The sequence below is a fragment of the Dicentrarchus labrax genome, unplaced genomic scaffold, assembly GCF_905237075.1.
Source record: "Dicentrarchus labrax unplaced genomic scaffold, dlabrax2021, whole genome shotgun sequence".
In the NCBI taxonomy this organism is placed as follows: Eukaryota; Metazoa; Chordata; class Actinopteri; family Moronidae; genus Dicentrarchus; species Dicentrarchus labrax.
Window position 1 is genome coordinate 3,730,468 of NW_026136704.1, and position 14,731 is coordinate 3,745,198.

The window sequence follows — 14,731 nt, forward strand, 5'->3', positions numbered from 1 at the left end:
CAGAGAACTGCAAACTGCAGGTCAGAGCTGGATGGTTAAACGTCTCTGATACTTGACCAACCTCACCTAAAATCAACGTAGCCCTGCAGTTTTCCGCAGTATGACCTCATCAGCCCCTCATCCATCTATCACCCCCAAATCCGCAAACATTCAACCACGCCCCTCACTCCAAGGGTGTCCCCATAATCCAACTAAGCACAGCCCACTAGTATCCTAATACACCAATTAATATCAACGCTCTCGCCACCACATCAAAGAACCATTTGTTATCTACCTCATACAAAGATTTACTCATGGTTTTCACCTAGGTTTACAGGTCATGTCAGATTCCTCCTAAATACGCCACAACTTACAGCCACCTTCGAGCCCAACATATTTGATAAACTAATTAATTATTATTATAAAGAAATAAAAGATATATCTGTGATCGGTCCATTTCCCAGTCCACTGTTCCCTACATTCGGAATCAGTCCAACCCACATTGCCACCAGGAATTACTCAAGAAAAAAGACTCACTCACCCATCCTGGCTCGCAGACGCACTAAACAACAATTTCTCTCGCCGCTCAGCCACCTAAACTACGCCATCCGCACCATCCCCCAAAATCGATCCTGCTCTCCCTCGACCCCTAACCCCATCCCTCAACCCTCATACCTTCATCCCTCAACCCTTTCCCGATTGATTCATCCCTCCTACAGTACTCCACATCAGTTTACATTACATTAATTACGTGCAATAAACCTTTCTAAATTCCATACGTTCATTGCTGTGGTCTTTGTTAGTGAAGCCTAGATTTTGGGACTGCTAGAAGGCCTCAGTCAATAGACCACAATAATTCAAGTGGAACCAGCCCATGTAATGCTTTAAAATCAATCGATTTTGAGAATCGATACAGTATCGCAAAATATAATATTAATACTCAAATGTATTGATATTTTCTTGCTTATCAAGCACTGGTATGTTAGAGGCTGACACTTTTCATATGCATTTTGTGTTTTCTCAATTGTCACAATACTATATGTATATATTATATCTATAATGTTAATCACAAATGCACTGAAGTGGCCTATTACCTCGTTATGAGTGCTTATAGAATATTGCACTGACAAAAATGTTGATATTCACTCACCCACCGACCCCCACAAATCTTGGTCCATGGTTATTGTTTTACATAGAAATTACATAAATTTTTGTGACTTTACCACAAAATAATTTTCCTGTGAAATACTTAACTTTTTGTCAGTTTTGCCAAAACAGAGACTACTGTGTGAGGGGCTGTTTTACATGCACATTGATAAATTCCATTCTGATTGGATGGCCCAGTGTGTCATATTTGTAGGTGGTGACATTATGCGCTCTCTTTTCTTACAAGAGTGAGTCTCCCCCTATCACTGACCCATGCCTGTGTTTAGGTTTTGTCATATATGTCTGTGGGTTTATGATGACTGGTAGCCTTTCTCAAGAGCTGTACTGTTTTCCAGGCTCCAATGCTTCGTGTGTTATAGCACAGTTTGGTGTGGGGACCAAAGCTACCCTCACTTTGTTGTTTGCTTTTGGCATGCTGGTTACCATTTTGGGGAACTCTGTAGTCATTGTGTCAATAAGTCATTTCAAGCAGCTGCATAATCCTACTAACATGTTTATTTTATCTCTTGCTCTTGCTGACCTACTAGTGGGTGTTATTGTTATGCCCTTCAGTGCCTTCCGGACCATTCATGGCTGCTGGTTCTATGGTGATGCCTTCTGTCTGCTGCACTCCAGTTTTGATATGTTTCTTACCAGTGTCTCTATCTTCCACCTAATTTGCATTGCTGTAGACAGACAACAAGCAATTTGCAATCCTCTGCATTACTCTAGGAAAATCACAATGCCAGTGGCCTGGTTTATGATATGTGTTAGCTGGACACTGGCTGCTGTCTACTCTTATGGACTACTTTACTCCAAGGCTAACATAGAAGGGTTAGAGGACTATATACTATCAATAAACTGCCTTGGCAGTTGTAACCTTCTCTTTAACCCCCTTTGGGGAGTCTTAGATAGTATTACTGCCTTTTTCTTTCCCTGCACTGTAATGGTTTGTCTGTACACTAAAATATTTATTGTGGCTAAAGAGCATGTAAGAAAGATTGGAGATATGAACAATTGTTCAAATGACAGAGGAAAGGGTGGGTTGATTAAACAGTCTGAGCACAAGGCTGCAAAGACTCTGGGTATTGTGCTTGGTGCATTCATCTTCTGTTGGATGCCCTTTTTCATAAATTCAATAATCGATGCCTTTACTGGCTTCAGCACACCTGTTGCCATCTTTGAAGCATCTGTTTGGTTGGGTTACTTCAATTCAACCTTAAACCCAATTATTTATGCATTGTTTTATCCTTGGTTTAAGAAATGTTTTTATCTCATTGTCAATCTGAAAATATTTAACCCCCATTCTTCAACCATAAAGGTGCATGTTCTGACACATTTATAACAGTACTGTTGAGTGTTTGTGGATGTCTTTGCATTAAGAGCAGGTTTAAATGCTTTAATCATAACTTAGATGGACATTTAACTTTTACTGACATTCTTTTTTTTCCTGCTTCAATCTCTATAGCATTGTGTCCCATGTGCCTGTGGCAGATTTTTGTACCCTTTTGGAAACTTTGAATACATTAATCTATCAAAGCTTTAGCCACATTTAAACATTTAATGTCCCTAAGCATTTGGTTCTATGTTATTCTGATTATCACCAAAGTTCACACTATTACATTACATTCCAGTTATTGACTAATCATTGTGTGCCACCATATAATAAATAAATGATTATATACCTAAGGTTTATAGTGCCTAACACGTATTACATGAGAAGCTGTATTGTTTTTATTATATATATAGTGGAGTTAAAATGTACAACTGCTTCAGTTGACAAGGTAATAAAACATTAGACATTAAACATTGAGACTAAAACAGTTAATTACATAAAACAGAATCAAGTAATTAATTGAGGCATACTTTGTGGAAGTTTGTTGCCCATCTTGTTTCCATGTCAGCAGACTAGTGCTAACCAACCTCAGAGGACTGTAGAGTTGACTGAAAAGGACCAAGGACTGACAAGATCAGAGTATTTTGTTTTGAAACCTTTAAATAATTTATTCAATTCAATTCAATTTTATTTATATAGCACCAAATCATAACTTAAGTTATCTCAGGACACTTTTCAAAGGACAGAGACGGAAACAGAGGTGCACAGCAAGCAACAGTAGCAACAACTACACTAATAGTAGTGACTGATGGTGATAATGATGATGAATATGAAGAAGATGATGACGACGATGACAATTATAAATGTATTTTAAAATTATCTGGCAGACTGGACTTTAATATGTAATGTTCAACTTTCATAATCTTTGTTAAGATTTAAGCAGCAGCATTACACTAAGCTGCATGTCCAATGTCTTGGATTTGTAATTCTTGCTGTGGATTTACATTCACTCTTTGTTACTTTAATTAAGTAATTTTTATGTACTCGTAAATCTAAAAAAACATATATTTTCAAGGATTGTAATGTGATATATTTCATGGACTTTAATGTGCATACTCAATTAGTCCATAAGGGCTGTCCCAAATGGTCAGAATCAGAATCAGAAATACTTTAATAATCCCCCAAACCCACAATTGCAGGTTATGTAACATGTTTTGCTGTCGTCAAGGTAACGTGTTAGATTGATATAGGATTTAACATTACTATTTATACGTGCTTTACATGGTTGAAACAGGATTAAAACTGTTCAGGATTGGGGCAAAAAAATAAGGCAATTAAAATAAGTTAAACCCCAAAAAATAAGTAAAATACAACATATTCAATAACAGATAAGATTAAATAAAATGGTGTGCTGAAATGAATAAAATGCTTTTTTGAGATACATTTTGAGAAGTGTTTCATGTCCCATTCCTATTTATCCAATTGTGGGCCCTTGCAGCCTCTCGTGTATGTCTGCATGTGCAGTAATTAGGTCCTTCATAGAATGTTAAGCAGGATAACGGCAGTTGAGTTCGGGTCTGTCAAGCTTTTTAAGATGTGCCATGAGTTATTCTAGTAAATGTCTCAAGTGAGGAATAACATGGCCCATATTAATTCATCAACCAATAACTTACATGGTGTCAGAAGAAATGTAACGTAGATCATGGCAAAGTTTAACGCTCCAGAAAACTTGGACTTTACTTAACCGGAGCAGTGGAATGTGGTTTCAGAGGTATCGTATGGCTACTAAGCTAGGAAGCTGAACAAGTTTTTAACACTTTTGTGTTCAGGGAAGAGGAAGCTGATGATAATTATGAGACTGAAGCTAAAGAGCTACTTTGTACCGAAAGTCTATGAAACAGCTTATACCTCCGAGGGCAAAAGCAAAGCAACTAAGCAAAGGAATATCTCTGCAATCTAGCTGAGATCTGCCAGTTTGGTTCAACTGATAACAGACCTGACATTGGAAAGAGTAGTGAAGAATGTGTGAGAGTCAGAGCAAATAAAGGGACAAGTAAGCCAACACAAAAGAGGTAGCTCGGCCTAAGTGGCACAATGACAAGCACAAGCAGCACCTCTACAGCCACACAGAGGAAGCGGAAAGAGGCATAACAGCGGCAGTTTCCACACAACAGGACATCGCAATGGAGGTGGCAGAAAAAGGGCATCAGGTACAGTAAGGACCACACCCACAAGCACAATACACAGTGCATAAATTGCAAGAAGGATGGGAACTGTTGTTTGCCATTCGGCAAGACTGAATGAACTTAACACACTGAAGCAGGACACTGGCAGACATTTTCTATGGAAAAGTCAAAACAAAGTACATCAACATTGCACGTGTGCATATGTGTTGACCTAAAACGACTAAATATGGCTGTGAAGAGAGAGAGATTCGTTTTACCTACCATAGATCACATACTGCCATCAAATCCATCACATTGACGGAGACAGCATCCAACCTGAACCCTCAAAAGTAAGCGCTATTACAGGGCTACAGCCATTAGATGACATGCCAAGCCTATGGAGGTTACTGGGTATGGTTCATTACCCAACCTCTCAGAAGTGGTAAAGCCCCTCAACGACCTGTTGAAGTGTGAAGCTGCGTGGACCTGGGACGCAGCGCAAGCCAATGCATTCAACAAGGTAAAGCAACTCATCTTCACTTCACCCACTCTTGCATTCTACAATGTAAACCAACCCACAAAAGTGAGCAAAGAGGCAAGCAGCTACGGGCTGGGTGGTGTACTGCTGTAGCAACAAGCTGTTGGACTGAAGTGTTTTAAGATGCAGCTCACATAGTATGGCCAGTGTCACTCTCCAAACTGTTACAGATCAAGCAGGAGACCAGAAAGGACTCCGACCTGCAGGTAGTGAGCAGACTGGTGACCGAGGGATGGCCAAAAATATGTGAGTAGTTCGGTTACAAGCTGAAGCATACCACCAATGGGATAACTTGTGTTGTATGGGGATTGCATCGTCATCCCACACAGCATGAGAGGTGACGTGACACCAGGGCATCAGCAAGAGTCACGAAAGGGCACGCATGAGTGTGTAGTGGCCTGGGCTGGAGAACGAAATTCAAGACCTGGTGTCAAAGTGCCCTGAATGTATGCAGACCCCACCAACACAGAGGACCGACCACTACAATTTTAAGAAAGGGATTTAAACATTTTTCTGTAGGTTATAACTTCTATTAGCCACAGAACCAATGAGAAAGAAATGCAAGCTGTTAAAAGGATTCTCCAGCAAGCTGACTGTTACAAACCATATCATATGGTATATAAGAGACAGGAAGGTTACATTTGTTAAATAATATTATGTTGATTTATATGTCAGTCTAATCTTTATTTGTAAGATTTATGATACTTAAATGTGTAAATGTTTAACATGATTTAAAGACTGAATTAATGACTTGTTTTGAAAATATTGTAATTTGTACTTTCTTTGTTGAGAACCATGGCAATCATCCTCCTAGTGATCAGTAAACTGTAGTATCATTACAGTTTATTGATCATGCATGCCCTCTTGTCCTCATTGGCTCAGACTATGCCCATCTAATCTCAGCCACAGAGCCGATACTCATGGGGCCCCCTGGTGGCCCATTGGCAGTACATACCAGATTAGGATGGGCTCTCCAAGGGCCAGCTAGCTTAATCCCAACCCAGCAAACTCTTTCCTTCACTCTTACCTGCTTGAAAGGTGAATTGCTTAGAAATGTGGAAAGACTGATTGACACTTTGCCCTATGTGAATGAAAAGACAGCTACAAGGTCAAAACAAGACAAGCTAGCTCTTGATCTACTCCATTCTAAGACAGTTAGAGTAGAGACAGATAGTGTAATGCGCTAAGGCACTCCACTGCTAAGAGTTCCTGACATTCCTGTTCTTCAATCTCCAAAGGCAGCTGTCCTGCCCCATCTCCGTGCTACAAAAAGACGTTCCCTCATCACATTGTCCAACACAACAACAAATACAGGGTTGTATTTGACTGCTTCTTTAAATACATGGGACAAAACTTAAACAAATGTCTTCTGCCTGGCCCAACACTTGGTCCCTCTCTCCTTGGAGTTCTACTCAGATTCCACAAACATTCCTTTGCCATCTGTGGAGATATCAAAGGTATGTACCATCAAGTATGCCTTTTGAATGAGGACAAACCTCTACTACGCTTTATATGGAGAGGGATGCAGTTAGACCAAGAGCCCAGTGTTTATGAATGGCAAGTCTTGCCATTTGGAACAACCATTTTGGAACAAACATGTCCAAGATCACTGTGATGGAAATGAGGAGGTCCTCCAACCTTCTCTCATGAAGCTAAGACCCTTATTGACAAAATGAGACCTCTGCTTGCTGATGGTGGGTTTGACATCCGACAATGGGAGGCTAAGTCCAAAACTAGTGAACTGTGGATCTCAGAAAATGGAGACCCTAAAGAGCTGACACTAGGCCTGCAGTGGAACTGCTTCATAGACATGCTGAGTTACAAGAACTGATTCATTAACAACGACCACGCCATCGAATGTATGACATAAGAAAAGTTTATTGCACATAATGAACAAATGTGAACTGGTGTGGTATACTGAGGGATGAGGGATGAAGGGACGAGGGATATAGTGATGAGGGATGGAGGTAGGGTCGAGTGATGAGGGATGGAGGTAGGGTTGAGGGATGAGGGATCGAGGAATGAAGGACGAGGAATTAGGGATTGAGGAATGAAGGTCGATGAATGAGGGATCAACGAATGAAGGTCGAAGAATGAAGATCGAGGAATGAAGGTCGAGGAATGAAGGTCGGTTGGCGGATCGATGAATGGATGGAGGGGTTTGGCGCGATGTAAGAGGGAACTGAGTGGGTTGTGAGACACTGAGTGGGGGAGCTGTCTCTTCGTATCTCTTGTAGAGAGCCCCAGTGGTTCCTGTATTTGGATAAGAGAGGGAAAGAAAAAGAAAGGGTTGGGTTGGGGTGGGAGGGATGTGGGAAATGAGTCAAGGAGGGAGTGAATGGATAAGGTGTGCTTAAGTAAGTTTGAGCGAAAATGAGATGATTGCAGGGCGTCTTTGTTCCCAAACCTAGTTATAAAACATCATTCAATCATCTACCATCAGCCTACAATTAGGAATATATACAAAGTTCTGGCAAGCCAATATGATCCTTGAGGCTATCTGACCCCTTTCACTACAAGTGCAAAGTTCCTTGTACAGAATCTATGGAGGGAGGAAAGAGGATGGGATAACATCATCCAAACAGATAGCTTGTTGAAGAAATGGCAAACATGGGTGCTGGAATTGCAAAATCTCCCTGACATTCACTATCCTCATATCTATCCAGCTGTGCCCATACAGCCACCTCAAAATCCCATATACATGTATTCTGTGATGCCTCTGAGCGTATTTATGGTTCTGTTGCCTACCTTCAAACTAAAGACAAACATTACCAAATTCATGTCAGCTTCATCATGGCCAGGTCTCGTATATCCCTAATGCCAGCTATCTATCCCTCGCCTTGAGCTATCTGCAGCTTTATCTGGTGCCCAGCTGGCTAACCTACTCAGTTCTGAACAATCCCACTACAGTCAGTGACTCTTTGGACAGATTCCACAACAGTCCTGTCATGGCTAACATCTGACTCCTGTCACTACAAGGTGTTTGTTGGCACAAGAATTGCTGAGATTCAGACTCGGACTGACACAAAGAGCTGGAGATACGTTGACTCAAAGAGTAATCAAGCAATTCAATTCAATTCAATTCAATTTTATTTGTATAGCGCCATAACAGAAGTTATCTCAGGACACTTTTCAAATAGAGCAGAGAGAGAGAGAGACAGACAGACAGACAGACAGAGAGAGAGAAAGAGACAGAGAGACAGACAGAGGTGCACAGCAACAACAGTAGCAACAACTACACTATTAGTACTGACTGATGATGATGACGATGACAGCAACAACAATGGGGGACAACGAGCAGCAATCACAGCAACCGTAGCAACTAGGAATGCACGATAACTTTTTTTTAAAACCGATAATCAATAACTTTCAGCTCCTAAAGGCCGATACCGATAACACACACACATGTACATAATATATATGATCATGACCTAAGATCATGACATTAATACAATGAATAAACCCAAAAACACTTTTGTTTTTAAATTTTTCCAATGAAAAACTATTGGCAAGCCTCTCAAAAAAAAAAAAGGCCCCTTGAACTGATGCAAATACATGCAGCGGGATTACAAACTGAAAAAGTGTATTCCAGAAGTTCAAAAAAATAAATATATATGGAAAATGTATGCACTGACACAAGTTAGATTTAAACATTTCTATGTAAACAAACTGAAAAAGTGCATTCCATAGTAACAAAAAAACAAGTTTGAATGATTTTGGCTTATGGTTCCATTCAAATGAATACCTTTTAACTAAAGTAAATGAAGTTGAGTAGAGAGAGAGAGAGAGAGAGAGAGAGAATTCCGCTAGCATTGTCAACCATAGCCACCAGAGCTAATCACTGCAGAGCCCACCCCCACGACACACCTTAAGAAACACGCTGATCTAACATTATACCTGCAGCAGCGCGAGCGGCTTTATACCTGCAGCGGGTTTTGTCGGCTGTTCGGTCCCGTTCTGTGCATCAAAACTGACTGTTGTGGATTACTGACACTGAACGAGTTCGGACTGAGTCTGTTCCGGTCTGAGGAGATCCGGCTACGCGAGGACAACAAACTGGAATCGGAATCTGTGGATGTTCGTCTGTAGCTAGCTGCTGCACCTTCAAACACAACCTCATTTGGCCATCTTTGAAAAAGCTACTTAACCTCCCACTTTTCTATAGCGATACATACTTCCTACGGGCACTGCACTAGTTTGTTACAAAAAAATGTCGGAATGACATATCAGCCCGATAACTATCGCCCTAGTAGCAACAATAATAACAACAATAATAATAATAATATTCGAGTAATATTAGCAATGGGAGTCAAGCAGGACCATGACAGGAGGCTCCACCAGGGGCCATGAGAACCTGCGAGACGAGAAAGCACAAGAACTCCGGGGAAGAAGTGAAGTTAGTAACATGTATTAATGGGACATGAATGAGTGCAGAAAGAGAGGGAGAGGAAGAGAGGAGCTCAGTGCATCATGGGAAATCCCCCGATAGTCTAGACATATAGCAGCATAACTAAGGGATGGTTCAGGACTCAACTTAGCCAGCCCTAACCTTTATCAAGGAGGAACGTCTTAAGCCTACTCTTAAATGTGGAGAGGGCTATAGGAACCACAAGTAGCCCTGCATTCAGAGAACACATTGTTATAGGGGGGTAATAGGGTGCTATGAGTTCAGATGCAGATAACATAACACACAGCAAAACCCTCCTAGACCTTTCTTAGCAACACAGATGGAATCAAGGCCCTCCATTCCTCTTGCTGAACACCACCAATCCATGTGTGCCAGCTGAATCAGAGCCTGTTAAGGAACTTCCATGTTCTGTGGCACAGTGATGTCAAATGACACAACCTCCCTGATCTTAACAAGTACAGCAACTGGGATGATTTGATAGAAGAAACAAAAAATGTGCTTTATGGGGCAGCGGATCAGAACTCAAATATGCTACATAAACTCAGAAAGGCATCTTCTGCAAAGGGCCCAATCAGAGTGCTTCCCTGAGGAATTCAGTGCCGTGATAAAGCCATACCAAAGAGTAGCAAACAATTCCCCTGTCTCCAGAATATGATCTCGGTCTCATCAGAGTAGAAGGTGGACTTAAAAGAGCAGATACCCTTGATGAAGAAAATGTCCATCCAATTATATTGCATCCAAAACATACCATAACCAAACTCATTATCAAGCATTATGATGAGAAACTGCTTCACCCAGGCCCTGAACATGGATCCTGCGTGGTCACCAACTGCCCCACATTTTGGTGGAAGCTCTAGCTCAATATTCTCGAGCATCATGGCCGATTGGAAGGATAACTGAAACCTACCCTGGAAACTATGGAATAGTTTGCAGTGCAAAGGTCATTCTCCAAGGTAGAGAATACATACGCCCTGTTTTTAGATGAATCCCTCTCCCTGAAATCAGTGAAGCTTAAGCTTAATGAAGCGTATATGCTGCATAAATATGGGGGCGGCTGTTACAAACTGCAACTGTAAGAAGACAACTGGTGGTTCAATGCACTTGTGAGTACCTCCCACATTATAAATAGAGGGCTGGACTTGACTTGCCTTGCTTTGTCATTTCACCTGGATGATGTGTAGATGATGACATGTTTGCCATGTGTCTTTTGATGAACCTTCAATGTGAGTAGCAATTTCTTTATAATAATTTACATCATATTATGGTATATAAGAGACATGATTTAAAGACTGGATTAATTACTTGTTTTTGAAAAATTGTAATTAGTTCTTTCTTTGTTTAGAACCATGGCAATCATCATCCTAGAAAGGAAACACTGAATTGGTTAATAAATGGATGACTGATGGCAATCCTTGTTTCTTGGTGGTCTGTGGCTCCAGTTAGAACCTTAAATCCACAACACTGACCTATTTCTGGCCCTCATGAGTTAACTCTGTTGTTGCAAGAACCAACACAAAAGTCCTTATCTACTCCCACCATCTGAGGAAGTGAAGACCCAGTGGACTAATTTTATTTTTGATGAAAATGTGGCAGATATGTCTGAGAAGAAAATCATTCAGTACAAAGCAAAGAGATAACGGGAACTGTTCTGTTGTTGGCTGAATGTGACCCAATTTAAAACTTGGAAGCTATAATTTTTGTTTTACTGTTTATTTAGTAGGTTAATCTGTTCAGCTTAGTGTTAGCATGTCACACAAGGGTAATGTGGCTAGCATGCTGGGGCGAACGTTGAGTAACTTGGATTAGCACCCAGCTGCTAAGTTAGCTTGCTCCTGGGTAGCCTCTGGGGCAGAAACACGGTGGACTGTGTCCCGCTTGTATGAGATGACCAATTAAACACATTGAGCTACTCAAGAAGGGGGGGGGGCTTAAAGACTGGTCACTGTCAGCATCCACAGTGGATGTGAGAAGAATTCTGCTGAGAGTGAATATGAGTAAAGCTGCTGGGCCTGAAAACATCCCTGGCTGTGTACTAAAAACATGTGGCAATCAGCTAGTTAGGGACCGAGCCAGTGACAACTGCAAGGTCCCTATTGTTTTTGCTATGTTTATTATTATTATTACGTTTAGGACTTTTAACTGCATTTTTGACCCCCTGAACGTATACAATGCGTGCAAATTTGTCGGGCCTGGTGCGATATCGGATATTCTATGCATCACATTCAGGTCAGCCACTAGGAAGGTCACTAGGTGGCGCTACTTTTAGGCAAATTTCAATAGGCTAATAACTCCCGCATCGTTTGTCTCACATTCAAAAACCTTATATCCACGCATTCGGTGAATGGAGCTCAATCTCCCTATATAGGGATATTTTCGCTAGAGCGTGAAATTTCGTAAAACTACGTTTTCGTGATCCATCCATGCGCTTTTGTCCAATTCGCACAAAATTTTGAGCATCTGGAGACCGTCCTGGCAAAAAAAGTCATTTAAAGTATTTTGATATTTAAAAAAATAATACACCGAGCGAAACGAGGACGAACGTTCGACTCAAAAACAAAGATGGCTGCGCCCATATTTCATGGTAAGTTGAGATGTATTTTCTTTGTAATTGTACTACGTTGGTTGTTTTAATGTCGATTTTAAAAGCTCTTACACACTTGTTTACATTGCTGCTTTAGTCCGGTCACCAATTTATGCATTGCACGGTGTTGCTGTGCGTGCAATACAATGTAAAGTTTTGTTTTCTAGCTGGTTTGCTAAATAGGCTAATGTAGCTAACAATAACAGTAGCCTGCCACTGCCCCTGGTGGTCCCTGGTGGCTCGAGACAAACGCCACAGCACTTGTTGAAACTGAAATAGGCGAAAATGGCAAAATATTATTGAAATGTAAGACTTGCAATAACGGAATTACTTGAAATGTTAGTGTTTCTGTAGAAAAACATTATTATTTCACATTGACCTGAAACAGTACCCAAAAGGGGGCATGAGGGACATGTTTTCAGCCTACTTTTGTTAGAAAACAAGGTGAAAATCTGTGTTGCTGCTAGTGGTTTAGTAGACAATGGACAGGCCTACAGCTACTCAGGAAAAAATGGAAATGATAAATGGTTGTAGATTGCTGTAAGGTGGGTTTCGCATCAGAGTTTTGTGGTGTTCCTTCACAGCATATACTGAGGTTGCAGTCTGTAACATACATTGTGTTTTTTTTTTCTTTTTAGTCTTTCTCAACCACAGCATGGTTGCATTTGTGGACAAGGACAGGACCGTGCCTTACCAGGGCAACCTGTACCAAAATGCAGAGAGGTACTTTGTAGATGAGGGCCTCATGGTGGCAGTCGACCTGGCAGGTTGTACTTGCACAGGTGGGTTATTAAAAAGCATGATACTGTAGACATGCGCATACTTAAACAGTCATTTATCCCTGGGTGCTGCAAGTACTGTGCTGACTTGTTTCTTTTTTATTATTCAGATACCTGCAATGTCCAGGTTACTGCACCACTTCCCGTGAATGAGTGCTTCAACAAAGAGCAGACCTTCTTCCTAATCCACCTGATGGGGATCCATCTGGAGGTAGAGGGCGAGGGACCTGCAAAGTCCCTCAATGACCTCAACCGGCGGCTGAGGTTGGGGAAGAAAACGAAGACACTGCTGTGGGAGGAGATGGCTGGGAAGCATGGCAGACAGTTCAGGGAGCAGTTCCAGCCCAAGAAGGTGGCACGCAAGTGGTTGACGCTGGTGGAGGGATCCCAAAAATCTAAGGACAATAACACATCGACGGGAAGGGGGCCTATCCGCTTCCAGTTCTACGCGGAGATGGACGAGCTGATTGGGGGAAATCACGACGTGGACCCATCTGTTGTGGGGAGCAATCGTGCTGGTGTTGTGATACGCCGACCAGATGCACTGAGGCAGTCCAGCGGTGCTCCCTCACCAGCGTCAGCAGACTGGGATCCCTCGTCATCTCCCTGCAACTCAGAGTTGTCAGCGCTGCCCACCAGAGCTCCCTCTCCAGCGCAGTCCACCAGCTCCTCTTCCCCGTCTCCTGCTTCTTCCTCAGCCAGTCGAACTCCAACTCGCGAACCGCGAACAGAGGTTGAGGAAGCGGCAGAGGCGGGAGGATGACCTCTTGGCCCACCTCGAGAGGTCTGATGCTGCTGCCCAGATGCGACACGAAGTGTGTGTGGCAGAGATGAGGGAAACTTGAAGTGTCCTCATCCAGTTGTTAAGCAGGACAAGAAGTGAGGCGGGACAATGACAAAATACACAAAGCATTGTGTATTTTTTTCTTTTTTTCCCTATTTGACTCTATTCTTGTGTGATTTTTGTGTGACTTGTATATATTTGTGATTTATATATTTATCTTCTTTTTTTTGTGTGGTTTTATATTTTAAGCACCATTGCATCAAGACAAATTCCTCGTATGTGTAAAAACCTACCTGGCAATACAATTGTACTTTTTCAACTTTCTGTTTTTTAACTTAGATTAGGCTTTTGTTTTGTACTCTTATTTTGCACTGTTATTATTGTTATAACTTTTTGTCTTAAAATAAACACATGTATATTGTTTAACTCATCCAAGCTTGAGCGTGTTTGACTGTCACCCAGGTGTGTTTAGTTACCAAGGCACCGCACTGCAGACATGCAAAGGATACATTGCATTGTTATCACACCCATAAATAATATGAACCATCACACCCATAAATAGTATGAACCATGTCAGTGCATAGTTGTGGCCAAAGATTTAAGAATGAAAAAAAATGTTGGTTACATTTTACTTGAAGGTATTTACATACTGAGTGACATGACACTGTCTGGAATGTGACCTTTCCATTTCCCCCCATTAAATAGAGTGGTCTATAACTAAAGAAACAGTAAATGTAAGTGTGATGAAGCTGAAATATGAATGCAAGTGTGAACAGTATATTGCCCATTTAGTCTGGAATGTGACCTTTTCTTATGCACACACTGACTTCAGTGCTTATACCTCTAAGCAATTACAGGTGCAAATGGCTGAAATGGCCCATTTTGAGTCTGGAATGTAACCTTTTTTTACGCACATTCACTTTTATCTGGTTCTACAATGTGATAACTGTGCGACACAAGCCTTTCCATTTCCCCCATTAAATAAACTGGTTTATAAATAAAGAAACACCAAATG

General features: G+C 41.4%; 2 protein-coding genes across 2 annotated transcripts; both read left to right on the forward strand.

The window, feature by feature from the left end:
- Positions 1 to 1,358: 1,358 nt before the first annotated feature.
- LOC127362362 (trace amine-associated receptor 13c-like) lies at positions 1,359 to 3,904 on the forward strand. The gene has a single exon (XM_051398020.1). The coding sequence runs from the start codon at positions 1,439 to 1,441 to the stop codon at positions 2,468 to 2,470; it is 1,032 nt and encodes a 343-aa protein (XP_051253980.1). The 5' UTR covers positions 1,359 to 1,438; the 3' UTR covers positions 2,471 to 3,904.
- A 6,806-nt stretch (positions 3,905 to 10,710) lies between these two features.
- Positions 10,711 to 14,055, forward strand: LOC127362374 (uncharacterized). The gene is made up of 2 exons (XM_051398041.1): positions 10,711 to 12,935; positions 13,043 to 14,055. The coding sequence occupies exons 1-2, from the start codon at positions 12,809 to 12,811 to the stop codon at positions 13,693 to 13,695; spliced, it is 780 nt and encodes a 259-aa protein (XP_051254001.1). The 5' UTR covers positions 10,711 to 12,808; the 3' UTR covers positions 13,696 to 14,055.
- Positions 14,056 to 14,731: the final 676 nt, after the last annotated feature.